The 27,506-nt window shown below is 46.4% G+C and overlaps 1 protein-coding gene across 1 annotated transcript in view; it reads right to left on the reverse strand.

Annotated features, from left to right (window-relative positions):
* Positions 1-27,506, reverse strand: part of lcor (ligand dependent nuclear receptor corepressor) — a gene marked incomplete at its 3' end in the record, with an annotated part of 96,131 nt that overhangs the window by 14,593 nt on the left and 54,032 nt on the right. Inside the window, 2 exon segments of the mRNA XM_079264497.1 lie at positions 4,176-4,308; positions 20,356-20,435. Coding sequence (XP_079120623.1) covers positions 4,176-4,308; positions 20,356-20,435 — 213 coding nt within the window.

Raw genomic sequence — 27,506 nt, forward strand, 5'->3', positions numbered from 1 at the left:
AGACAGAAGACGGAGGACAGAAGACAGAGGACAGAAGACGGATGGACAGAAGACGGAGGACGGAGGACAGAAGGCGGATGGACAGAAGACAGAAGACAGAGGACAGAAGACGGAGGACAGAAGACAGAGGACAGAAGATGGAGGACAGAAGACGGATGGACAGAAGACGGAGGACAGAAGACAGAGGACAGAAGGCGGATGGACAGAAGACAGAGGACAGAAGACAGAGGACGGAGGACAGAAGGCGGATGGACAGAAGACGGAGGACAGAAGACAGAGGACAGAAGGCGGATGGACAGAAGACAGAGGACAGAAGACAGAGGACGGAGGACAGAAGGCGGATGGACAGAAGACAGATGGACAGAAGACGGAGGACAGAGGACGGAGGACAGAAGACGGATGGACAGAAGACGGAGGACAGAAGACAAGACGGATGGACAGAAGACGGAGGACTGAGGACAGAAGACAGATGGACAGAAGACGGAGCACGGAGGACAGACGACAGAAGACGGAGGACAGAAGACGGAGCACAGAGGACAGAAGACGGAGGACGGAGGACAGACGAAAGAGGACAGAAGACGGAGGACAGGAGACAGAGGAAAGAGGACAGAAGACAGAGGACAGACGAAAGAGGAGAGAAGACAGAGGACAGAAGACGGATGGACAGAAGACGGAGGACGGAGGACAGACGACAGAAGACGGAGGACAGAGGACAGAAGACGGAGGACAGAAGACGGAGGACAGAAGACGGAGGACAGGAGACAGAGGACGGAGGACAGACGACAGAAGACGGAGGACAGACGACAGAAGACGGAGGACAGGAGACAGAGGACGGAGGACAGACGACAGAAGACGGAGGACAGACGACAGAAGACGGAGGACAGAAGACGGAGGACGGAGGACAGACGAAAGAGGACAGAAGACGGATGGACAGAAGACGGAGGACAGAAGACAAGACGGATGGACAGAAGACTGAGGACAGAAGACAGATGGACAGAAGACGGAGCACGGAGGACAGACGACAGAAGACGGAGGACAGAAGACGGAGCACAGAGGACAGAAGACGGAGGACGGAGGACAGACGAAAGAGGACAGAAGACGGAGGACAGGAGACAGAGGACAGAGGAAAGAGGACAGAAGACAGAGGACAGACGAAAGAGGACAGAAGACGGATGGACAGAAGACGGATGGACAGAAGACGGAGGACGGAGGACAGAAGACAGATGGACAGAAGACGGAGGACGGAGGACAGACGACAGAACACGGAGGACAGAGGACAGAAGACGGAGGACAGGAGACAGAGGACAGACGACAGAAGACGGAGGACAGACGACAGAAGACGGAGGACAGGAGACAGAGGACGGAGGACAGACGACAGAAGACGGAGGACAGATGACAGAAGACGGAGGACAGAGGACAGAAGACGGAGGACAGAAGACGGAGGACGGAGGACAGAAGGCGGATGGACAGAAGACAGAAGACGGAGGACAGAAGGCGGATGGACAGAAGACAGAGGACAGAAGACGGAGGACAGGAGACAGAGGACAGACGAAAGAGGACAGAAGACGGAGGACAGGAGACGGAGGACAGACGAAAGAGGACAGAAGACGGAGGACAGAAGACGGAGGACAGGAGACGGAGGACAGAGGACAGACGAAAGAGGACAGAAGACGGAGTAGAAGCAGCTGTGAAGAAACAACAGTGTTAATTCACACTGAGCCAAAGTGAAAGGTCCCTTTAATCTGACATTGTCCCACATAATCCAGCTGCTCTGATCTCCTGCAAACCAACGACTTCCATTATTTAGATCATTTCACGTCGCTGTCAGAAACTAAATCCTACAAATAATACATTAGTCCTCAAATATAATCCTTAAAATGAGCAGAAATAATCCAATAGCTGACGATACAGATCACTTCGCCGAGTTAAGGTGCATGTGGTTGTTGTCACACACACACACACACACACACACACACACACACACACACACACACACACAGCGTCGCATTACCAGCTCTTCTAAAAGTTTATTTCTAATAAAATAGTTCAGATACATCTGAGGAAAAGTCCAAGTGAATGACTTATTTGGAAAACACACACACACACACACACACACACACACACACACACACACACACACACACACACACACACACACACCAGAAACATAAACAAACATGTTTAAACCAATGACAGAAATGATGTGAAAGAGAGGAATGAAAAACTTCACTATTATAGGCTTAAAATTCCTGTAACTGATATCTGATATTATAATTTTTATTTTTATTGTTATTATTATTATTATTATTAATAATAATAATATTGTTAATATTATTAATAATATTATTGTTATTATTATTATTATTAATAAATAATAATAATAATAATAATAATAATAATTTTGTTAATATTATTATTAACTGGTTTATAGGGGAAGGATGAAACACGATGGTTAAAATGCAGTGCAGCAGGAGGAGAGAGAGAGAGAGAGAGAGAGTGAGAGAGAGAGAGAGAGAGGGGCGCTGTAACAGGAAGTTGTCCCGAGTGGAACAGGCCGACCTGTCGGCTCGGAGAACGGTGTCGCCACGCTGCATGTTGTACTTCTTATCCAGTGGTTATGTTCTCATGCCGAGCTGAATGACTCCGAGTGTGTGTGTGTGTGTGTGTGTGTGTGTGTGTGTGTGTCACATTATTTCTGCAGAACTGTTTGTCTGACTAAATATAGCGCTTCCAAATGAAGCCAGATTGATTAGAGGAGAGCACCGATTGGACAAATATGTTTCCTTCCTCCTGCAGATAAATGAATAAATAAAATAAAAAGGCTGCTCCCATCTGACTCCCAGTTCTCCCAGCAGAGACTCAGGATATAACACGCGACATTCCCAGTTAAACTTGGATTAAAACCTGCTGCTGTTGGAATGCTTCTCTGTCCGAACGGAGGAAATGGAATGTTAGACGGATTCCAGGTTTTATGGATCAGGATGTGGAAATGATTTCCTCTGGTCTAAAAGTGAATTCCAGTGATGGACTGATGACCTGTCCAGGTGTACCTGCTTCCCGCCCAGTGACTGCTGGGATAGACTCCAGTTTCCTGCAAGCCTGAACTGGACTAAGCAGCTATGGAAACGGATAGATGGATGGATGGAAGGTTGGATGGATGGATGAATGGACGGTTGGATGGATGGATGGATGGATGGATGTTTTTATTAGTGCTGAAACATAAACTTCATTTCCCACATGACTGCATTTACACACAATAAATGACTAAAATCAGTTTTAGACTGACATCTATCGAACTCCAAGTTTTCTGTAGCTAAGAGCTAACCGAGCTAACCAAGCTAACCGGAGCTAACCAGCTAACGGCAGTAAGCGGGCTAAAGCTAAGTCACGTTGTTAACCAGCTAAAAACTGCGGTTGTTCTATGTTCCTCCTTCTTGAAGCGGGAGATCGGGTACCTGTCAATCAAAAGAACCTGCCCCTAATTATGCCAAATTTTGAGATAAAATTACTTTTAAACGGGCGAGTTAGAAAAAAAATCACTCCCCCCAGATTTGTCATGAAGGTAAACCTGACCTATTAAACCTAAAAATGGATTTTTGTACCAGGCTGTAAACATGTTTATTCCTGCTGTAAACATGTTTATTCCTGCTGTGAAGTTGGTCTTTTTAACATGGGAGTCTATGCGGATTTGATCTGTTTTGGAGTCCCTAGTGGATGAAGGGGGAACTGCAGATTTTGGCACTTTAAACCACCAGCGGTTGCCGCTTGGTAAATACTGACAAGACGTGAAAACAACAGGTGGTTGTGTTTCATTCAGAACATGTTAGCATGTTTATCAATCATTCTGAAAGACAGAAATGTGTATCTGTTGTTTCCCAAACGGTAGTAACCTTCATGTACCATCTGAAAACGCCGGCTGCAGTGGGTGCACCCATTCCAACCACGACTGCAGCCTTTCCATGTCGGTGTACACCTGAAGTGTCTGAGGCCTCCCAAACTTCGCCGTTTACCTGGTTTCAGTCTCCATAACCAGCATGCAGACAATCCATCACTCAGACAGGATCCAGATGAGGATCATCAGGTCATTTCAACTTCAGGTTGACTTTCAGGTGAATAAAACCCGGAAAGCAGACGTTCTGAGACATTTCACAGGGAGCAGTGAGGAGGAGTCTTACCTTTCCTGTAGAACACAGCATTGAGGAAGTCTTGGGCCTGTCTGTCCAGCCGGCTGATCCGAGATCGCTCCTGTTTGAAGTCCTCGCACTCTGACAGCACGTGGCTGCCTCCACCGTTTTCCACAATGTGCTCCTACACACACACACAGGATGAGTGGCGTGTCAGAAACGTCACGCCACGTGCAGCATGACACGCTCAGTTTTAAACAAAGTGGCTCTTCTGCAACTCGAAGGTGAACGCAGTTATTTTTGAGCTCATTTTGGTTTTTGCAACATCCTTGTTTTTTCTGGGAGATAATAATAAAAAGTTACAAATCAATATGAATTATTTATTAAATACTTCAGATTTTCCTGATGAACTTATTGATTATTTTGGTCTTTGAGCAGTTTAAGCTCCTCCTCTCCAGCGGACAGCATGACGAGTCTGAGACGGATGGAAGGACCAGGATCACGCCGCCGGTCCGGCAGAAACCCGTCCGTCACGGCAGTGAAGTGGACCGCATCACAAAGAGCCGGGTTTTATCTGAGATCGATCGCTGCTAGTATGTAATTATTCATAATTATTTATCAAATAACATTTTGGGTATTTTTAGCTTTGGAACAAAGATTCTCCCATTTGATGCGCCGCCTCCACACCACCTCCCACTGACACCACCTCCCACTGACACCACTTCCACTGACACAACTTCCACTGACACCACCTCCCACTGACACCACCTCCCACTGACACCACCTCCTACTGACACCACCTCCCACTGACACCACTTCCACTGACACAACTTCCACTGACACCACCTCCCACTGACACCACCTCCCACTGACACCACCTCCTACTGACACCACCTCCCACTGACACCACTTCCACTGACACCACCTCCCACTGACACCACCTCCCACTGACACAACTTCCACTGACACAACTTCCACTGACACCACCTCCCACTGACACAACTTCCACTGACACAACTTCCACTGACACCACCTCCTACTGACACCACCTCCTACTGACACCACTTCCACTGACACCACCTCCCACTGACACAACTTCCACTGACACCACCTCCTACTGACACCACTTCCACTGACACCACCTCCTACTGACACCACCTCCTACTGACACAACTTCCACTGACACCACCTCCTACTGACACCACTTCCACTGACACCACCTCCTACTTCAACACCACCTCCCACTGACACAACTTCCACTGACACCACCTCCCACTGACACAACTTCCACTGACACCACTTCCACTGACACCACCTCCTACTGACACCACTTCCACTGACACCACCTCCTACTGACACCACTTCCACTGACACCACCTCCCACTGACACCACTTCCACTGACACCACCTCCTACTGACACCACTTCCACTGACACCACCTCCTACTGACACCACCTCCTACTGACACCACTTCCACTGACACCACCTCCTACTGACACCACCTCCTACTGACACCACTTCCACTGACACCACCTCCTACTGACACCACTTCCACTGACACCACCTCCTACTGACACCACTTCCACTGACACCACCTCCTACTTCAACACCACCTCCTACTGACACCACTTCCACTGACACCACCTCCTACTGACACCACCTCCTACTGACACCACTTCCACTGACACCACCTCCTACTTCAACACCACCTCCTACTTCAACACCACCTCCTACTTCAACACCACCTCCCACTGACACCACTTCCACTGACACCACCTCCCACTGACACCACTTCCACTGACACCACCTCCCACTGACACCACCTCCCACTGACACCACTTCCACTGACACCACCTCCTACTTCAACACCACCTCCTACTGACACCACCTCCCACTGACACCACCTCCTACTTCAACACCACCTCCCACTTCAACACCACCTCCCACTGACACCACCTCCTACTTCAACACCACCTCCCACTGACACCACCTCCTACTTCAACACCACCTCCCACTGACACCACGTCCTACTTCAACACCACCTCCTACTGACACCACCTCCTACTTCAATACCACCTCCCACTGACACCACCTCCCACTGACACCACCTCCTACTTCAATACCACCTCCCACTGACACCACCTCCCACTTCAACACCACCTCCCACTGACACCACCTCCCACTTCAACACCACCTCCCACTGACACCACCTCCCACTTCAACACCACCTCCCACTGACACCACCTCCCACTGACACCACCTCCCACTGACACCACCTCCTACTTCAACACCACCTCCCACTGACACCACCTCCTACTTCAACACCACCTCCCACTGACACCACCTCCCACTGACACCACGTCCTACTTCAACACCACCTCCTACTGACACCACCTCCCACTGACACCACCTCCTACTTCAATACCACCTCCCACTGACACCACCTCCCACTGACACCACCTCCTACTTCAATACCACCTCCCACTGACACCACCTCCCACTTCAACACCACCTCCCACTGACACCACCTCCCACTTCAACACCACCTCCCACTGACACCACCTCCCACTTCAACACCACCTCCCACTTCAACACCACCTCCCACTGACACCACCTCCCACTGACACCACCTCCTACTTCAACACCACCTCCTACTGACACCACCTCCCACTGACACCACCTCCTACTTCAATACCACCTCCCACTGACACCACCTCCTACTGACACCACTTCCACTGACACCACCTCCCACTGACACCACCTCCCACTGACACCACTTCCACTGACACCACCTCCCACTGACACCACTTCCACTGACACCACCTCCTACTTCAACACCACCTCCTACTGACACCACCTCCCACTGACACCACCTCCTACTTCAACACCACCTCCCACTGACACCACCTCCTACTTCAACACCACCTCCCACTGACACCACCTCCCACTGACACCACGTCCTACTTCAACACCACCTCCTACTGACACCACCTCCCACTGACACCACCTCCTACTTCAATACCACCTCCCACTGACACCACCTCCTACTGACACCACCTCCTACTTCAATACCACCTCCCACTGACACCACCTCCCACTTCAACACCACCTCCCACTGACACCACCTCCCACTTCAACACCACCTCCCACTGACACCACCTCCCACTGACACCACCTCCTACTTCAACACCACCTCCTACTGACACCACCTCCCACTGACACCACCTCCTACTTCAATACCACCTCCCACTGACACCACCTCCCACTTCAACACCACCTCCCACTTCAACACCACCTCCCACTGACACCACTTCCACTGACACCACCTCCCACTGACACCACCTCCCACTGACACCACGTCCTACTTCAACACCACCTCCTACTGACACCACCTCCCACTGACACCACCTCCTACTTCAATACCACCTCCCACTGACACCACCTCCTACTGACACCACCTCCCACTTCAACACCACCTCCCACTGACACCACCTCCCACTGACACCACCTCCTACTTCAATACCACCTCCCACTGACACCACCTCCCACTTCAACACCACCTCCCACTGACACCACTTCCACTGACACCACCTCCCACTGACACCACCTCCCACTGACACCACTTCCACTGACACCACCTCCCACTGACACCACCTCCTACTTCAATACCACCTCCCACTGACACCACCTCCCACTTCAACACCACCTCCCACTGACACCACTTCCACTGACACCACCTCCCACTGACACCACCTCCCACTGACACCACTTCCACTGACACCACCTCCCACTTCAACACCACCTCCCACTGACACCACCTCCCACTGACACCACCTCCTACTTCAACACCACCTTCCACTGACACCACCTCCCACTGACACCACCTCCCACTGACACCACCTCCTACTTCAACACCACCTCCCACTTCAACACCACCTCCCACTGACACCACCTCCTACTGACACCACCTCCCACTGACACCACCTCCCACTGACACCACCTCCCACTGACACCACCTCCTACTGACACCACCTCCTACTGACACCACCTCCTACTTCAACACCACCTCCCACTGACACCACCTCCCACTGACACCACCTCCCACTGACACCACCTCCTACTGACACCACCTCCCACTGACACCACCTCCCACTGACACCACCTCCCACTGACACCACCTCCTACTGACACCACCTCCTACTTCAACACCACCTCCCACTTCAACACCACCTCCCACTGACACCACCTCCTACTGACACCACCTCCCACTGACACCACCTCCTACTGACACCACCTCCCACTGACACCACCTCCCACTGACACCACCTCCCACTGACACCACCTCCTACTTCAACACCACCTCCTACTTCAACACCACCTTCCACCTCCACATTTTTCTGACTTCTGATGTCATGTGATGACCAATAACCAATCAAATGAGCCCACTGAGATGTGGCTGCAGATAACCTGCACCTGAAGCCAGGCCTCGTCTCAGACTGGGAATGACTGGGAATGGCTGTACATTGGGAATAAGCATTATTTCTCTCAGAAGCGATGACCACGACACACATTGTGGTTCCCAGATGTAATGAGTGTGTTGCCACATTGTGTGTGTAAAACTGTAAAAATGAAATGAGTGTGTGTCGTCATTCCTCCCTGTATTCCACGCTGCACCTTCTCTCTGCTGGGGCTTTGCATGGATTCAGATCAATCAATCGATAGTTTCTGCCCACCGAAGCTCCTCCAGCATTTCATAAATCATTTGTAACAGTGACACAGTGAACGGACTTAAGTAAGAAGAGCATGAACATGTGAAGACGAATCCAGTCAGAGGCTCTGCACACGTTGCAGACTGAACATGTCAGGCAGAAATCTTCTCTGTTCATTCAGAATAGTTTTAGTCTGTTCAGTGATGTCTGCAGCACATGTACACCAAACCACCGTTAGCATCACCGCAGAGGCAGATGAGGCTTTGTGGGGGGGGGGGTGAAGCAGGGTGGAGCAGGGTGGAGCAGGGTGGAGCAGGAGACAGATGGCTGACCTCAGAGGTCCACTGGGGTCAAGTTAAAGAATATAAGCAACAATTGATGAGTGGGGGAGGGACACCCCTTCCTGACTTCCTTCCATCCTCCATACCTCGTTTCACAAACTAAGCGATGTTAAAACACGTTGCTGATAAACAAAGCCAGTCTGTCCCTCTGTCCCACTGCCAAACATCTGAAAACAACTTGGACATGACGCTTGGAGAGCTGAGCTTCAGTTCATCCCTCTGAAGCCACAAGTTCTGCTTCTAAAACATAAAGCATCAATGCCTGTAAATGATCACAAACTATGGAGCTCAAATTAGGTGAAATATTTCTTTAAATGATGTCTTAAAAACCAAGTTCCGGTTTTATTGAGGTGAACAAAGAAAATCAGCATAAGGCTCCACATTGTGGCGTCACAACGGATCAAACTCTACCAAGTCCCCATGTCCGCACTGCATGAAGGATACAACTAACAGCATCACGCTACCATGACGGAGGACAGAACGCAACAACCAGTGGCGGAAAATGTCACTCGGCTCTCAGCAGGCCTTAGTATGAACAGATAAGCAGAAAAGAGAGAGAGGTAGTCCACTAGTTGTGTGTGAGTTGCTTTTCCAGGCTATCATCCCGCTGCATTCATGTACCAGTGGTGTGAAAGAAACGCAGCTTTGCTCTCAGTTTAACACATTACGAACCAATCAGCTGGGTGCCGCTCCAGAGATTATTGGTTGAGAGATGCAGCTGCAGTCTCAGCCAATAGCGGCTCAGGATGCTGAACATCTGGAAGTAAAGGCTACAGCAGGTCAGTGTTGTTGTGGAATGGAAGGCAGGTCTCTGAAACCCGCTTTTCTGTCCACCCAAGCTGCGTGTGACCCGACACACACTCCCAGCCCCCTGGTGGGAGTGTGCTCATCCACATGATGTGCACGACTTTGTGTGTTGGCACATCGGGTCAGAGGAGGATGATGCAGGCACTTCGGTGAGACGGAAGTCCGTCCACCGAAATGGTCTGAGCGACAGATAATAAACAACTCTACTCACACGCCAGCTGCTGTTACGGAGCGTGAGATGCTCATCAGGTTTCAACGCAGCGTTTGGAAACATTGAACCTGGCAGGGCAGATGCGTGGAAGTGACAGGATCTGTGTCTTTAAACACCACAGGTTTTATACATTCCCGTACTTTCTCACCAGCTGGATCAGCTTTAATTAAAACGTTCAATCTGCATCAGAGAAATCATAGACGCGGCAACTTTCCCTTCATCTTAAAGTGGAACTATTCTGTGCATTTCAGGCTAATTTATTTTAATTTCTGAGCCCAGAAGGGCTGGGATTGATTGAGTTATTGCCACAAATGGCTTTATTTACTTCAGACCGACCCTCTCCGTAGGCTGTCAGATCAGCCTGCGGGCAAAACGAGTGGATTGAGACTTTTCCACATTAAGCCCCGCCTCCCGCCACCTCGCTACACCGCACCTGCTTTCGCCGTCATTGTAACGTCTCATAAACAGAAGGATTAGGCTCATATGAACTCAATAAAAAAACAAAATACAATGTCAACACATAGCATCCAGCCCTACATGTTGGAACCTGAATCAGAGCCTGAAAACGAAGTGGAAAACAGCAACCCACAGCAACGAATGCAGCAGGATGTCTCTCTTTGGTAAACTCACCAGCCATCGTTGGAAATAACTTTATCCCACGTTTTCCACCCGCCTGATGTATTTGTACATGCCCTTGTTAACCAGTAGAAGGTAACCAATCACCGAACCTTATCCCCCGGGACGTCACAAGGATTTCCAAGTAGAAAAAACTCTAAAACCACTCGTTTTCTGTTGCCATGGAAACCGAACGGAGAGAGTGCTGGAACTCAAACTCAAACTCAAACATGCGTTTAGGTGATAAAAAACAGTGTCGTCCACATGTCTGATGAGGATTCAACACTGCAACACTGTAGAAAGCTCAGAAAACTCCAAATACCATCATAGGACCCCTTTAACCACGCCCACCTCAACCGTCCGACCAGTCACACAATACGTCTCAAAAGTCCCACAAGAAGACATTTCTGCTCAGCTGATGCATCGAGAACAAGCAGCACGTTGTCCACAAAGACAGGCGGGAACAAAACGACGCCATTTTGTTCTTGTTGCCTCGACAAGAAGAAAAAAAGTTCTCGCTGAATTTGTAACAAACTTTTCTCCATATGAAAGTTATTTAAAGACAAAATGAGATGCAGTAGTAAGACAACAAACTGACGTGTTCCCACGTCGGAGTGGGAGAAAAAAGGTGCTGGTTGTTGTCCCTAAATGCTGCCGACACGTTTTACCTTTAATTTAAAGACAACATCACAAATGTGTTGGATTTAATGGATGGATGGACTTATGTTTTCCACAAAGCACTCCCACTCTTTCATGTCCTGTTTGTTTTCTCCATCTATTCTGTCCTCTGAACATCGCGTCTCCTCCCACTTCTCTCCAACAAAGCGTGTCAACAACATTTGAAGCCAAGTTTGTTAGTTTGTCTTTGTGGAATAAGAAAACGTCTCTGTTGTCCGTAGTCTGCACTGAATGGACGGATGAGGTCAGCAGATTTGGTATGGTTTAAACAACACACACCATCAGAGAGTTTGACGTGATCGTTCATCTTATAAAACATTTCTGGAACTTTTTCTGTAAAAACTCACAGTGGTTCTTTTAGTCCCAGTACTGAAAATATTTTTATGGAACTGACTTTTTTTGTTACAGAACTTAGTTATTTCATTACTTACTGTGTATTATAACCATATTTATTGCTGCACATGTGAACAACATGAAGCCTTAGTTTTATGATTGTAGGAACTCCTGTTTGATTATCAGCCCAAAAACTGAAACCAGCAGACAAACGGAAATGTCTTTCCTAAGATTCATCTGCAGCGGTACATGTCAGCTAACATCTTCCCCTTCTCTCCTTCTGTACCTGGATAGTACCTGATAGTACCTGACAGCACCTGGATAGTACCTGATAGTACCGGATAGTACCTGATAGCACCTGGATAGTACCTGATAGTACCTGACAGCACCTGGATAGTACCTGATAGTACCGGATAGTACCTGACAGCACCTGGATAGTACCTGACAGCACCTGGATAGTACCTGATAGTACCGGATAGTACCTGATAGTACCTGATAGTACCTGATAGTACCGGATAGTACCTGATAGTACCTGATAGTACCGGATAGTACCTGATAGTACCTGATAGTACCGGATAGTACCTGATAGTACCTGGATAGTACCTGACAGCACCTGGATAGTACCTGACAGCACCTGGATAGTACCTGATAGTACCGGATAGTACCTGATAGTACCGGATAGTACCTGATAGTACCGGATAGTACCGGATAGTACCGGATAGTACCTGATAGTACCGGATAGTACCTGATAGTACCTGGATAGTACCTGATAGTACCTGACAGCACCTGGATAGTACCTGATAGTACCGGATAGTACCTGATAGCACCTGGATAGTACCTGACAGCACCTGGATAGTACCTGACAGCACCTGGATAGTACCTGATAGTACCGGATAGTACCTGATAGTACCTGATAGTACCGGATAGTACCTGATAGTACCTGGATAGTACCTGACAGCACCTGGATAGTACCTGACAGCACCTGGATAGTACCTGACAGCACCTGGATAGTACCTGATAGTACCTGACAGCACCTGGATAGTACCTGATAGTACCGGATAGTACCGGATAGTACCTGATAGTACCTGATAGTACCGGATAGTACCTGATAGTACCGGATAGTACCGGATAGTACCTGATAGTACCTGATAGTACCGGATAGTACCTGATAGTACCGGATAGTACCGGATAGTACCTGATAGTACCGGATAGTACCTGATAGTACCTGATAGTACCGGATAGTACCTGATAGTACCGGATAGTACCGGATAGTACCTGATAGTACCTGATAGTACCGGATAGTACCTGATAGTACCGGATAGTACCTGATAGTACCTGATAGTACCTGATAGTACCGGATAGTACCGGATAGTACCTGATAGTACCGGATAGTACCTGATAGTACCTGATAGTACCTGATAGTACCGGATAGTACCTGATAGTACCGGATAGTACCGGATAGTACCTGATAGTACCGGATAGTACCTGATAGTACCTGATAGTACCTGATAGTACCTGATAGTACCTGATAGTACCGGATAGTACCGGATAGTACCTGATAGTACCGGATAGTACCTGATAGTACCTGATAGTACCTGATAGTACCGGATAGTACCTGATAGTACCTGATAGTACCGGATAGTACCTGATAGTACCGGATAGTACCTGATAGTACCGGATAGTACCGGATAGTACCTGATAGTACCGGATAGTACCTGATAGTACCTGATAGTACCTGATAGTACCGGATAGTACCGGATAGTACCTGATAGTACCGGATAGTACCTGATAGTACCTGATAGTACCTGATAGTACCGGATAGTACCTGATAGTACCTGATAGTACCGGATAGTACCTGAATAGCACTCTGAATCGAGGTACCTGAGATAAAATACCACTAATGTGCAGCCAACAAATCTGCAGCAACTATCATGTCAATATGGAGCAAAATCTCTGAGGAATGTTTCCAACAGCTCAGGAATAAAAGCAGTTCTGCAGTGGATTTCTGCAGTATACTTGCATAAGACACAATAAAAACCTAAAACAACTATAGTTTCGTCTCCATGTTTAACTGGCAGGTGGAGGAAACAGAGTTTTCTTCTTCACGCCGGTCTTGTCCTCTCTTCTGCTAAATACTAGTGCAGCGCCTCCTCTGGTGGGAATGGGGAGATATTATTCTAAGGGTTTGGCTGGTTTTACCAAAGTGCACTGTGAACACAATCTCGGTCCGCATGGATACATCGCTATGGATTTACCCAAAATGCAACACTACGCCACATGCAGGAAGTGACTTTTTTTTGTAGTGTGCTTCCTGTATTTGGTTGGCTGGAAACGGACAGAGAACTGCATTTGTAGGCAGATCGAATCTGCTTTTTAAGTTCCAATCAGAATTAATTTGGGGCGTTCACATTTCCTCAAACAAAGCGACTTTCCGAGCAAACAGACTTGGATTCGGATCAGAAAGGCTGTAAATGTGCCCTAAACTGCGTGAAAAGTCATTGCACATGCAAAAAAAAGAAAAGTATAATCTGATTTACTCACAGCTCACAGTGACAGTTGTGTCTTTCAAATGTGCAAAATAGTGCGTCTGCATCCAGTTAACAAAAGTTAATAAACACAAATGTTGGGAGGAGAAAATGTAAATATATTAATTCAGCAGCTGCAATGTGATCAAACCTGGGATCAATGTTGCTGATAGAAACTGAGTCTATTTAACACATTGTAAAGGACATACAGCCTGTGCATAACTGTTCACATGGCTGTGGTTATTGTCACAAGAAGGAGACGCAGAAACAAAGCAAGGAAACGCAGAGAACGCCTTTTTCACCCTCGTATGGATATTTTTGGGATGAAGGAGGAAACATTCATCAGAACATGTCTTCTCCAAAATGTTGGAGGAACTCAGGGTGGATGTGGAAGCAAGAGGAGGAGTCATGCATACCTGTAAAGGACAGACAGCTGGGATTCCACAGATGTGTTCAAGTCCTAAATGCCACTTCGCTGGACGGTCACGGTTATAAGGTTTCCATACATTCGGCATTATTTAACTGAAGCCTAACAAGTTTCTTCTGTAGCTGGATTTCTTAGAGTAACAGTAGCAAAGGATTGCACACTTGCGCAGAATATATCTTGGGATAATTCTTTTTTTTTTTTAAAAACAGTCTTCTGTTCTCCAGGCTGGTAAGTTTTTAGATTGCTGGTTTGTAGGTCGTCAGTTTATGACATTTTTAGTAAAAATAAATGAGGACTGTATTAGAAACAAGAGATTGTGTCATATTCATTCACGTTTTGTTTGTTTTTTTTGTTTTTTTTAAGGTAGCGCCTTGCCTGTTTTATTTGCAGACGCCTAATTTGCCTATTTTGTTTTGTTCACCTTCCAATGTCTTTCTACTTCATCCCCTGTTCGTAGGGCTGGGCGATATGACGATATATATCGTTTGGACGACAGAAAATGTGTATCGTTTCATTTGAGGCTCTATCGTTTACGCCACAATAAGCTGCTTTACTGCAGTATTTTACGCCAAGATGCGCTTTACGGCACGCTGCAAAACATAAAAATGGAGGAAGACGGTAGCAGACGTGTTTCAGAGCAGGATAATTCACTAAAAGATGAGCTGCCGACCCAAACTGATGAGCTTGTTCCTAAAAGAGGAAAATTTCTGTCTGGATGCGGTTTGGATATAAAAAGACCGACGTGGAACCGACAACAGACTAGCTCACAGTCCCAACAACGGACTCCGACACAACTAACTCATTTTATCACCTGCAGGAATCCGGATAAAGAATACAGAATAAAGAATAGAGTCAACAAGCAAAAGCAGAAAAAGCAGCGTCAAGTGGAGTCGAAAGCTCATAATAAACTCCAGACCAAACGCTGCAGCAAGTTTTACCTGTGGAACGTCATACGGCCATAGTTCCCCCAGATGGAAGGAGATCACTGCTGCCGTCGCCTAGCAACACCTGATACATAACTGATGACTGACACAACGTTACACAAAAATTTTTGTGATGTATATCATTATGGGGATATAAAATGAGCTAAATCTGGATAAATGAGATTTTGGTCGTATGGCCCAGTCCTACCTGTTCACATGGTTTTTCAGATCTCAGTAAATCTGGCTGTAAATATCTCCTGTCTGCTGCCATGCATCTTAACAATGCTGACAAATCATCCTGCAGACCAATGACAGTACAAACACAATGCTTTTTAGGACTTATATTGTCTTCATGTTCTTCTCCTATTTATTACAAAATAAATTTACTGTGAGCCTGAAACTAAATGATCTTCCAACAGCTGATTTCTGTATGCAGTTAATATATCTGGAGTGTTTAAAGAAGTTGGTTGAAGAAAAACAACAGAAAAAAAGATGAAGTAGTTCTCAGCACATCAACCAGACAGGTGCAGGGCCAATAAAACAGCCTGCAAGACAGTTACGAACAAATTATTTATTAACCTGCTTTGCTTTGATCCAGCTTGGACCTTCATCGGGTCAAAAGTTTGATGGATGGGAAACACACCCATATTTATACACTCCGCCAGTCCAATGGGCTGCCAGTGGAAGCTGGTCCAGCCTCAAACTCCTAAACACTCAGAGATAAACCTTCAAACGCCACTCAACATGTTACACTGGTGCTCACCGGTTCAAACTGGTTCCCTTTCTGACTGACCTGTTCCATTACTCCAACATGTTTCCTGTGAATCACTGCAGATATAAATAAACTATATCAGCATATAACTAAAGTTTGTTTTTAATGCTTTGTTGTCAAATATCAATTGATGATTTGAGTTTTTTTTTAATCCTTTGGTGGATAAAATACGTGAAGTTTTTCTTTAATGATAACGTCTACACAACGCCACCTGGACTTAACTAAGCCGACAGGTAAGAGCCTCCTATTGGACGATTCCTGCATGGAGGATGATGATGCAACAAGTTATTTAACCAACTGATGTAGCTTCTCATTTCATAAACAACCACGTGGGAAGTTTCCTCCTGTGGTCGTAGAAACGATGTTCATCTGTGTCAGAAGTTTCAGATCATCTGCATGAAGCAGAGAAAACATCTGAGGAGATGCAGAAACTACTAAAACTGGGTTCAGAAGTGTCCAACACATCCTGGAACCTGGAAGGATGGTGGGGAAGCAAGGTGGTGAGAAAAGCATCCTGAATGATGGTGATCACTGGAACGTCTGCTGGAACCAGATGGAAGGAAAACAGCAGTAGAACTCAGGAGCAGGTTTCATCATGAAAGTAAGAACATTTCCACATGAACAATGTGGAGGAAGTCAAGGGACTGAACAGCTGTGGAGCCAGAAGAAAACCACTGATCAGCGAGGAGAACCGGAGAACCAGCAGGAAGACCGGATCTGGAGCTGGAAGAAGGTCATGTGGTCTGACGGGTCCAGACCGACCCTGTTCCAGACTCCTCATGTGGTCTGATGGGTCCAGACCGACCCTGTTCCAGACTCCTCATGTGGTCTGACGGGTCCAGACCGAACCCTGTTCCAGACTCCTCATGTGGTCTGATGGGTCCAGACCGACCCTGTTCCAGACTCCTCATGTGGTCTGACGGGTCCAGACCGACCCTGTTCCAGACTCATCATGTGGTCTGATGGGTCCAGACCGACACTGTTCCAGACTCCTCATGTGGTCTGACGGGTCCAGACCGAACCCTGTTCCAGACTCCTCATGTGGTCTGAGGAGTCCAGACCGACACTGTTCCAGACTCCTCATGTGGTCTGACGGGTCCAGACCGAACCCTGTTCCAGACTCCTCATGTGGTCTGATGGGTCCAGACCGACCCTGTTCCAGACTCCTCATGTGGTCTGATGGGTCCAGACTGACCCTGTTCCAGACTCCTCATGTGGTCTGACGGGTCCAGACCGACCCTGTTCCAGACTCCTCATGTGGTCTGGTCCAGACTGACCCTGTTCCAGACTCCTCATGTGGTCTGACGGGTCCAGACCGACCCTGTCCCAGACTCCTCATGTGGTCTGGTCCAGGCCGACCCTGTTCCAGACTCCTCATGTGGTCTGATGGGTCCAGACCGACCCTGTTCCAGACTCCTCATGTGGTCTGGTCCAGGCCGACCCTGTTCCAGACTCCTCATGTGGTCTGACGGGTCCAGACCGACCCTGTTCCAGACTCCTCATGTGGTCTGATGGGTCCAGACTGACCCTGTTCCAGACTCCTCATGTGGTCTGATGGGTCCAGACCGACACTGTTCCAGACTCCTCATGTGGTCTGACGGGTCCAGACCGACCCTGTTCCAGACTCCTCATGTGGTCTGATGGGTCCAGACCGACCCTGTTCCAGAGTGATGGAGCATCAGGGTAAGAAGAGAGGCAGATGGAGTCATGCAGAGATCATGTCTAGTGTCTACTGTACAAGCCTGAGGGGGCCGTCTATGATCTGGTCTGGGTTCAGGTCTGGGTTCAGGTCTATGTTCAAGTAGGGGTTCAGGTCAGGGTTCAGGTCAGGGTTCAGGTCAGGGTTAATGTCAGGGTTAATGTCAGGGTTCATGTCTTGTTCAGGTCTGGGTTCAGGTCTAAGTTCAGGTCTAGGTTCAAGTATAGGTCCAGGTCTGGGTTCAGGTCAGGGTTCAGGTCTGGGTTCTAATCTATGTTGAGGTCTTGGTTCAGGTCTGGGATCTAGTCTGGGTTCTAATCTATGTTGAGGTCTTGGTTCAGGTCTAGGTTCAGGTCTGGGATCTAGTCTGGGTTTAGGTCTGGGTTCAAGTCTGGATTCAAGTCTAGGTTCTGGTCTAGGTTCAGGTCCAGGTTCAGGTCCAGGTTCAGGTCCAGGTTCAGGTCCAGGTTCAGGTCAAAGTTCAGGTCAAAGTTCAGGTCAAAGTTCAGGTTTGGGTTTAGATCTAGGTTCAGGTCTAGGTTCCGGTCAAGGTTCAAGTCTGGATTCAAGTCTAGGTTCTGGTCTAGGTTCAGGTCCAGGTTCAGGTCCAGGTTCAGGTCAAAGTTCAGGTTTGGGTTTAGATCTAGGTTCAGGTCAAGGTTCAAGTCTGGGTTCAAGTCTAGGTTCAGGTCTAGGTTCAGGTCTAGGTTCAGGTCCAGCAGGTCCATCTTGCTTGATGGTACGGACATATTCCGAGATGACATCACTAGGAAACATCAAGGTTTTCTCCCCTGGTTCTGGTCTTGATGGAGGTCTGCCTGCCTGGTTCTGGTTCTGATTGAAGTTTTCCTTCCTGGTTCTGGTTCTGACAAAGTTTTTTCTTTCCTTTGTTGACTGGGTCAAAGAAAAATCTGATCTAATTTTATGAACGCATTAAAAAGTTATTTATAAAACTGTTTATCCGATCATTTAATGGATCTGTTGTAACTGGACTGTAACTGAACTGTAACTGGACTATAACTGGATTATAACTGGACTGTAATTTGACTGTAACTGGACTATAAATGGATTGTAACTGGTCTATAACAGGACTATAACTGGACTGTAACTGGTCTATAACAGGACTGTAACTGGTCTATAACAGGACTGTAACTGGTCTATAACAGGACTATAACAGGACTGTAACTGGTCTATAAGAGGACTATAAATGGACTGTAACTGGTCTGTAACAGGATTGTAACTGGTCTATAACAGGACTATAAATGACTAACTTGTTTGTAACAGGACTATAACTGGACTGTTACTAGTCTATAACAGGACTATAACTGGTCTATAACAGGACTATAACTGGTCTATAACAGCATTGTAACTGGTCTATAACTGGACTGTAACTGGACTGTAACTGGACTGTAATTTGACTGTAATTTGACTATAACTGGACTGTAACTGGACTATAACAGGACTATGATTGGACTGTAATTTGACTATAACTGGACTATAACTGGACTGTAATTTGACTATAACTGGACTATAACTGGACTGTAATTTGACTATAACTGGACTATAACTGGACTATAACTGTACTATAACTGGACTGTAATATGGACTGTAACTGGACTGTAACAGTACTGTAACTGGACTGCAACTGGACTGCAACTGGACTGCAACTGGACTGCAACTGGACTGCAACTGGACTGTAACTGGACTGTAACTGGACTGTAACTGGACTGTAACTGGACTGTAGGTGGGCTAGAATGAATCAGACTGAATTCAACTGAAAAAGTTGTAAAAGTTATTTGTGATGACTTTGTTTTGAATCAGCCATGTTTAAATAAAGCTGAACTGAATTCATTTATTCACCATAAAATGCCAACTGGACTGAGGTAGAGACTGCCAGTGCGACCGGATGTCTGGAAACCATCTTTTTACTTGGAAATTTCTCTTATAGCTTCTGGATGTGTTTGTGCATATCAGCTGTGATTCAAACAAACCTGCAACGTTGCTTTCAGTAAAACACAAAGAGCTCTGTCCAAAGCTACACGAACATGCATGTAGTTGGGTTGTTTTAGGAGCCAGTTGTGATGGGTCTAAACTCTGGACCTTCAGCGCTGAGATTCAACCAAGGCTCAGCTTTAATGTCCTGCAGACGATCCTGTCTGACAAGGAAACAAGGTGTTGTGATGCCTCCTACCTTGTTTTTCTCACGTCTTAAGCAGCAGAAGAGACAGTTTTCATCAAAGGACCAGTCAGACACTTCCTCCGGCTCGCAGTCTGGATCCGACAGGAAGACAGAAAGCTCCGGGTTAAATCATGACAAGCTCCAACTGCACAGGCTGCATCATAAAACCAGCTGTGTGTGTGTGTGTCTGTGCACTTGTGAAATGTTGTCTTTGTATTATTTTAATTAAATTTAGAGTTTAAATGATCTGCAGATTAATTCAAAATGTTTGTGTGACAGCTTCTACAAGCCAGTGGAGAACTCCCAACACACCTTCTGTTTTAATTGCACTTCTATTGGATCCCGCAGAGACTAAAGCTGAGAGACAACAACAACATCAACACAATTCACGTTTAATTAAAAGCCGCCACTACATTTCAGACACAGACTTCATGCCTGAAGAACAAAGCTGGCCTGTGACTGACAGCCAAGCGCGAACTGAAATCTGGGATGTAGTGTCCCTGTTTTAAAGCACACAAAGAGACACACAGAGACACACACACACACACACACACACACACACACACACACACACACACACCCTGCAGCTTGGTTTGATAATATTTCATCCCATAAATATGTCGAACTGGAAGAAGAACTGCAGAGTGCGTTTAATTATTTCCACTTTCCTAAAATCAGTTTTATTTATCAGGTCAAACAATCAGAAACATATCTGGGTGAGAATCAGAAAGAAATGTGTGTTATTTCCACACAGGTGAGCCGTTTTGTCACACCTGTCCCTCTGCTTTATGAAACTAATATGTTACCAGCGGGTTATCTGGGGTCGGTCGTACAGTCAGTGGCTGAGCGACAGACGACCGGGTGCGAAACCAGACAGATCATCAGAAACAGGAATCCTTCATCTTCATGACAGAATCTTCAAACTAAGGTGGAGCTGACTGACACACAGCCTGATTACAACCAGAAGAGCCTACAGCCTGATTACAACCAGAAGAGCCTGAATGTGCGTCTAACCTTGAAGCACGGCCGCAGACGACCGCGTCGGCCGCAGACGACCGCGTCGGCCGCAGACGACCGCGTCGGCCGCAGACGATGGTCACGCAGCAGGAGAACATGGATCCATTCCGACTTGTGGGAACCGTTCTGTCCACAGTTAGCATTGCTGTGGTGTGGGAGATGTGTTTTTTTCACACACCATGTCTGTCCCTTTCTGACCACAGTGTACCCACCTCACAAAGGCTCCTTTCAGCAACATAACACACCATGTCACAAGAGATATTTCTTAAACAGAAAAAGACTCAGTTGTATCCAAAGTCCTTGTTTATCCCTCTGGAGGGAACAGAAGATTCTCAACATGAAGGAGCTGCTCGCAGACCTGCAGTGGTTGCATGAAGAAACCAGCTCATCCATCAAACATCACCAGATGATCAACTGTCTTACAAACAAGTTTTTTTTAAAATAAATACTAGGGGTGGGAAAATCGAATCGAAAAATCAGAATTTTTCAAAATAAATTTTTTGTTAAAAAATTTGATTTTTTTTTTCAAACAAATAAAAATAACCCATGATTAAATTTTTGTCGTTTTTTATTGTTTTTATTGATCTTTATACTTGTCTCCTGGGGCGTTATAGCAGCAGAATGATGGCCTGGCTACTGTGTTGTTTTTTCCTAATTGAAATCAAGAAAAATGACGAAGAAAAAGTTTTATACATTTAATTTGTTTTTAATCTACAAAAATCAGCAAAATCGAAGAATTGTGAGAATCGCAATATAAATCGAACCGGGACCCAAAACATCGAAATCGATCGAATCGGGACAAAAGCATATTGTCACAGCCCTAATAAACCCTACAGGTGGGTGACAAACTTTTTCAGGTCCACCTTCTCGTACCTGGTTAGCATTCTGGACCAGAAACTCGCTGGATATTTTCTCTTCTTCAGACCTTCTCTGGAAACCCTGGAGATGGCAACACTCAGACCAACAACATACTGTCTTCAGTCTCCTTTCTTCCTGTTTCTGATGCTCAGTTTGAACTTCAGCCAGTCGGCTTCACCTTGTCACATGACTTGATGCTCTGAGTTGCTGCCGTGTGATTGGCTGACTAGACTGTTGCGATACCATGGCGTTGAACGGGTGGAGCTGATAAAGTAGACAATTTAGCTGCAGCAGGGAACAGACGTAAAACAACATGTCAATGCAACAAGACTTGGTAAAATACCAGACTGAACGGTCATGGGACCATCCGCCCTACTGTCCCGCGGGTTTTCGGTTTAGCTATAGATTTTATGCTAGCGCTATATTTACTGCTTTACACACCGCAGTGTGTGTGTCTTTCCACGCAGGCAAAAGCTCACTCCTGCAAGTTAACGTCTACCCACTCACTCCTCTCACTGGAAACACACACACACACACACACACCCACCCCAACGTGAAATGAGCTAGCTCTAGCAGAGTTTAGAGAAAGACGTTGGAAGATCCACCGACTTCATTCAAGTCTTTATTGTGGGATGATTTCAGCTTTGCTGTTGAGAACGACGTTGAGGGAGTTAAAACAGTTCATAGAAATTGATGTCGGAAATAATATTTTGAAACATGATCTGTACACCAAAGATAACTTGTAATATGTCCAAACATCTCCATCAGCATCCAGATGTAACGCTTCCTGAACACAAGACGGTCCAGCAAGCCGAACAGACAACAGCAGGAAAAAACATTTATCCATCGAGATTTTGAACAGACTTTCAGGTCATATCCTCAGATATGATGAGGAGATGGGATTTTAGACATATTTTATTCTACTCCAGGGTTTATGCTACATATATAAAGGATGGATGAAGCCTCTGTGACGTCATCCATAGCTTTCTTGAAGAGCTGAAGAGAGGCTCAATGGGCAGTTCCCATTGTCGCCATCCTGGCCGTGTCACACGTGTTGTCACTCCCAGGGAGGATGATTGACATATCAAACGCTGCGCTGCCCGTAGCTAAGAGCTAACCATGCTAACCCCAAGCTAGCAGGATCTAACCAGCTAAGGGAGGTAGGTGGGTGAAAGGTAAGGTGCACCGTTAGCTCGCGGAAATCTACGACTGTGCTATGCTCTGCCTTCTTGCCGCTGGACATCAGATACCTGTCAGTCTGAAAGACACACATCCATCATGCTGAATTTCAAGATTAAACAACATCTAAACATTTGAGTTAAAACTCTCCTCCCGCAGTTGTCTTAAACCTAAAATAATTTCTTTTACCAGGCTGTAAATGTTTATTTCTGCCGGGAAGTTGGTCTTTTTAACATGGGAGTCTATGGGGATTTGCTGTTCTGGAGCCCCTAGTGGATGAAGGGGGGAACTGCAGGTTTTGGCACCTCTGCATCGGCTTCACTTTTAAACACCAGAGGTTACTGTTTGGGTGCACCGCCATGGCAAAATAAAAGCTGCCTCAGGAAATATAACGTTTTCCAGACGTTACAAATGTAAATCATATGAATGAATCCATGAGAACATAAAGTCTATACTTGTGCACATTTATGGATCATGCTAAGTGTTACGTTGTACTCAGGAAATTACACACTGCTCTGAAAATAACTTTGAAAAGCAACGTCTGGAGTCTGTCTGGTTCTACAGCGAATCGCTCACAGAGCGGAGTGAAGCTTGTTGCATCCGCCATGAGAAGCCAGAACTGGTTCTTGTTCTTAAGGCAGCAAAAACAAGAAAAAAGCTGGTTTTGCTTAATTCATACTTCCTCTGGAGAGGAGTGGAGCGTGTTTGTGTCTTTATGTACAATAAACCGTTAAGCTGGTTATCTCACATTTAATGTGAAACGTCCTCCGTGGCAGGGTGAAGGTGTGTAAATGGCGGTGTCTTTATTTACAATATCCATTGTAAACATTTTTATACTTTGTCTCTGTCTCAAGCAGCTGTTTATAAAAACTATCAGATTAACCTTCATCATTTACAGTCGTGTCTGGAAAACCAGAACGATGTCATGTAGTTTTAACGTATTTTTCAAAGGAAGACAAAGGAAACCTGAGGAAGCATGGACAGAATGGATGTGGGGACATGCGTCCACTTCCAATATCTGTGTCCTCTGTCCCCTGCGCTTCTGTCAGCCGGAGCTACTGTTAAATCCATTATTAACAAGTGGTAACTTGGTTTTCCAAACCGCCTTTAAATGCACCATGAGTGTCCAAATCGTCCACCTCGTCGGCGGATCAGCAACGAGAGACATGCTGCTGAGCCGTGCTGCATGATGCGAGTCTGAATCCCATCCAGGAACCCGGGTAGAAAAGTATCTGTGGCATAAACGTGACTTTGAGGTTCATTTCCACGGTTCTTGAAGGCAGTCGTACTTCCGGCCACTTCCTTTATTTGCAGTACTTTTTGTCACTTATTCCATTTCGCGTGTTGGGTAATAATTTGCTTCCAGGAAGAGCGTTGTACATTTTATGTTCAGCGTTGTCGTTTGACTCTTAATGATCTGGCTGCGTACCCTGCAGATGTCCAAAGGTCATTGTGTCAACTCAACCAGAGTTTGGCAGCTAAGACTTTACATCGAGGTGGTTTATTAGACCTGCAGTCACCTGTTATGTTCTATTCTGCAGTCATTTAGCTGACGCTTTTATCCAAAGCGACTTACGTACACACTCATAGAACCATAGGTGCGGGGGGGGGGGGGGGCAACTTGAGGTTCAGTGTCTTGCCCAAGGACACTTCGGCACATAGTCAGGGGAAGCCTGGAATCGATCTCCCAACTTTCCAGTTGAACTTCTCTTCCTCCTGAGCTGCAGCTATACACGACGACCTGCGGCTGTCAGAGACTTTGTGGTTCTTTAGCCACAAAGAGGAGGATGATGAATTACTCAACAAACCCCAGAAAAAGTTGTCCCTCACTTCTGAGAGGATGGCTACGGCCTGCGAGCGAGAAAGTCAGGTGACAGAAAGTCCGGATTTATTGTGACTTTACGTCCTAAAGTTTGGAGGAATATAAGTGATCAGTAAGTACCATGATGGCAAATATAAGATTCAAAAAGTGTTCCTGGTATTAACGTTGCCTTATCAGTGATGTAAAAGACTGAAAGGTGGTGGAGGAGACTAGTGGTGGAGCGGGTGGAGGGACGGAGCTTTTAGCTACTTTTAGTTAAACATCCGAACTGCAAAACGCCATCAGACACGGCTACGTTATGACTGATGAAGTAAATCATTTATCCATAAATCATTGTGTGATCATTTTGTTTGGCTGTTTTTGGGAGGGAGTGGGCCCTCCTCCACTGCACTGTGCACGCAGTCAAAGAATAAGAACGTGTTCTGTTGATGGTTCAGTGTCGCGTTGTTTGTTACAGAAAGTGTTGACGTCAAATTCAGTTTGTTGTTGACAAAATAAATTTATTATTTTGAAAAGAAAGAAAACCGGACCGTACGGTGGGCTGAAAGCACCGCCGCACCCTGAAACAAGAGTCGAAATCCTTCTGATCACACCGGTAAAAGCTAAATGTGACTTTTGTCCACAAGTATGAAGATCTGTTTGTAATCCATGCCACAAAGAAAAGAGACTCTCCTGCAAATAAAAGAGAAATAAAACTCTGATTTTAACAGTTAATAATGTGATGTTTCCTTTAACACCACCAATCACAGCAGCAGTTATTGGTTAATCACATCCGTATCGTCTGCTTGTGGTCTCATGACTGATGTCAAGGATGCAAACTGCCGGTTCTACCCAGTGAGAATCATTACTCTCATTATTGTGTGGTTACACAGGAGGCACGTACATACATCTGAGTCTTTATCCTTCAGATGTGAATGTTTTTCACCAGCAGCGTCTGGTCAGAGAGAGGGAGGCGAACGGTTTGAGCTGAGATGTTGCCATGGTGCAACACTCGGGTTAAAAAGCCTCATTTCATCCTGGAGCTACATCACAGGCGAGCAAAGCAGAGTGATGCACACAGTGAGAGAGGAGGAAGGACCGAAGCGAAGGACGAGGAAACAGGAGCAGAATCACATCCGCACAGAGAAACAGGGAGAGTACAGAAACACAAGAACAGAATCAATACCGTCAGCGTCTCCTCCAACACGCAGCATGTCAGATCAATCAGCCGGGATCTGACAAGTTTTACATGTCAGAGATTTACAGCACAGAATAATCTGTAGCGTCAGGAAAACTGGTTTCTGTCACCCGTTTGGCAGTTTTCCGTCTCCATCTGTTAGTTTTAATGTTCATCTACTGGATGGAATGAAACTGATGTAAAACACAAGTTTGGTCGCAATACAACGTTAAAATAATTCAGCAGATCATGCTTTAACCTGGGAAACTCAAAGTCTGTTCTAAAGCCACGTAGAAGCTGTGACTAATCACCATGTCGTCCACCACGTGGACATGTTTCCAGGACGGGACATAAACGCCTCCGTAAACCCCGGAAGCCGTTCATCACAATCCACCCCACAGAGTGGCACTCTGCCGTAACTGCAGAACGATACCGTAGGCGATGGCGCTCTGTCGACACCTGGTTAAAATTCTGCCATGATACGATTTGTTTAGATTCACAACGCAGCGTGAGAGGATGCCAAATGTTGGTCCTGGTTCTGATGGACGTTTTCCTTCCAGGGCTCGAAACACCAAATGCATGTCCAAGTCTGCGCATGTAAAACTATGCAAAGGCTGGTCACCAACAATGTCGCCAAGTTGTTGCTGTATTTAGCGACTCGGAACGTGTCTAGCGACTCTTTTAACGTTTCCAGCGACTGAAAACAAAACGTTTCCCCATGAAGCTGATCCACTCTGGCTCACAGTCCAACATTTATGTTCCTTTATGTCAACCTGCAACAACAGGTGTTTTATTAAATATAGGACTGATTATGTTCACGTTAATATCGCTTCAGAGCTTTAATTAACACCAACAGTTATTTCCTTTGATTTTCCAGTGTTCATTGCTTCCCGACAAACTACTGGTCATAAAACACCGGCTGGGGAAAGCTGCTTTCTTGTGTCTCAGCCACTGAGATCATCTGTAGATGGACTGCCGTCAACACCTGAACAGGTGTCTCCACGTCATCACCTCCAGCTCATGTCACAAAATTACGACGGAAAGTTTAAATCCTCTTTTTTTAAAGGTTACTGATCAGACGCCACTTTATGTCCGTCTGCTTAAATGTCCGGCATGGAAGTTTGCAGAGAA

This window comes from Telmatherina bonti, assembly GCF_933228915.1.
Source record: "Telmatherina bonti genome assembly, chromosome: 3".
Taxonomy (NCBI): Eukaryota; Metazoa; Chordata; class Actinopteri; order Atheriniformes; family Telmatherinidae; genus Telmatherina; species Telmatherina bonti.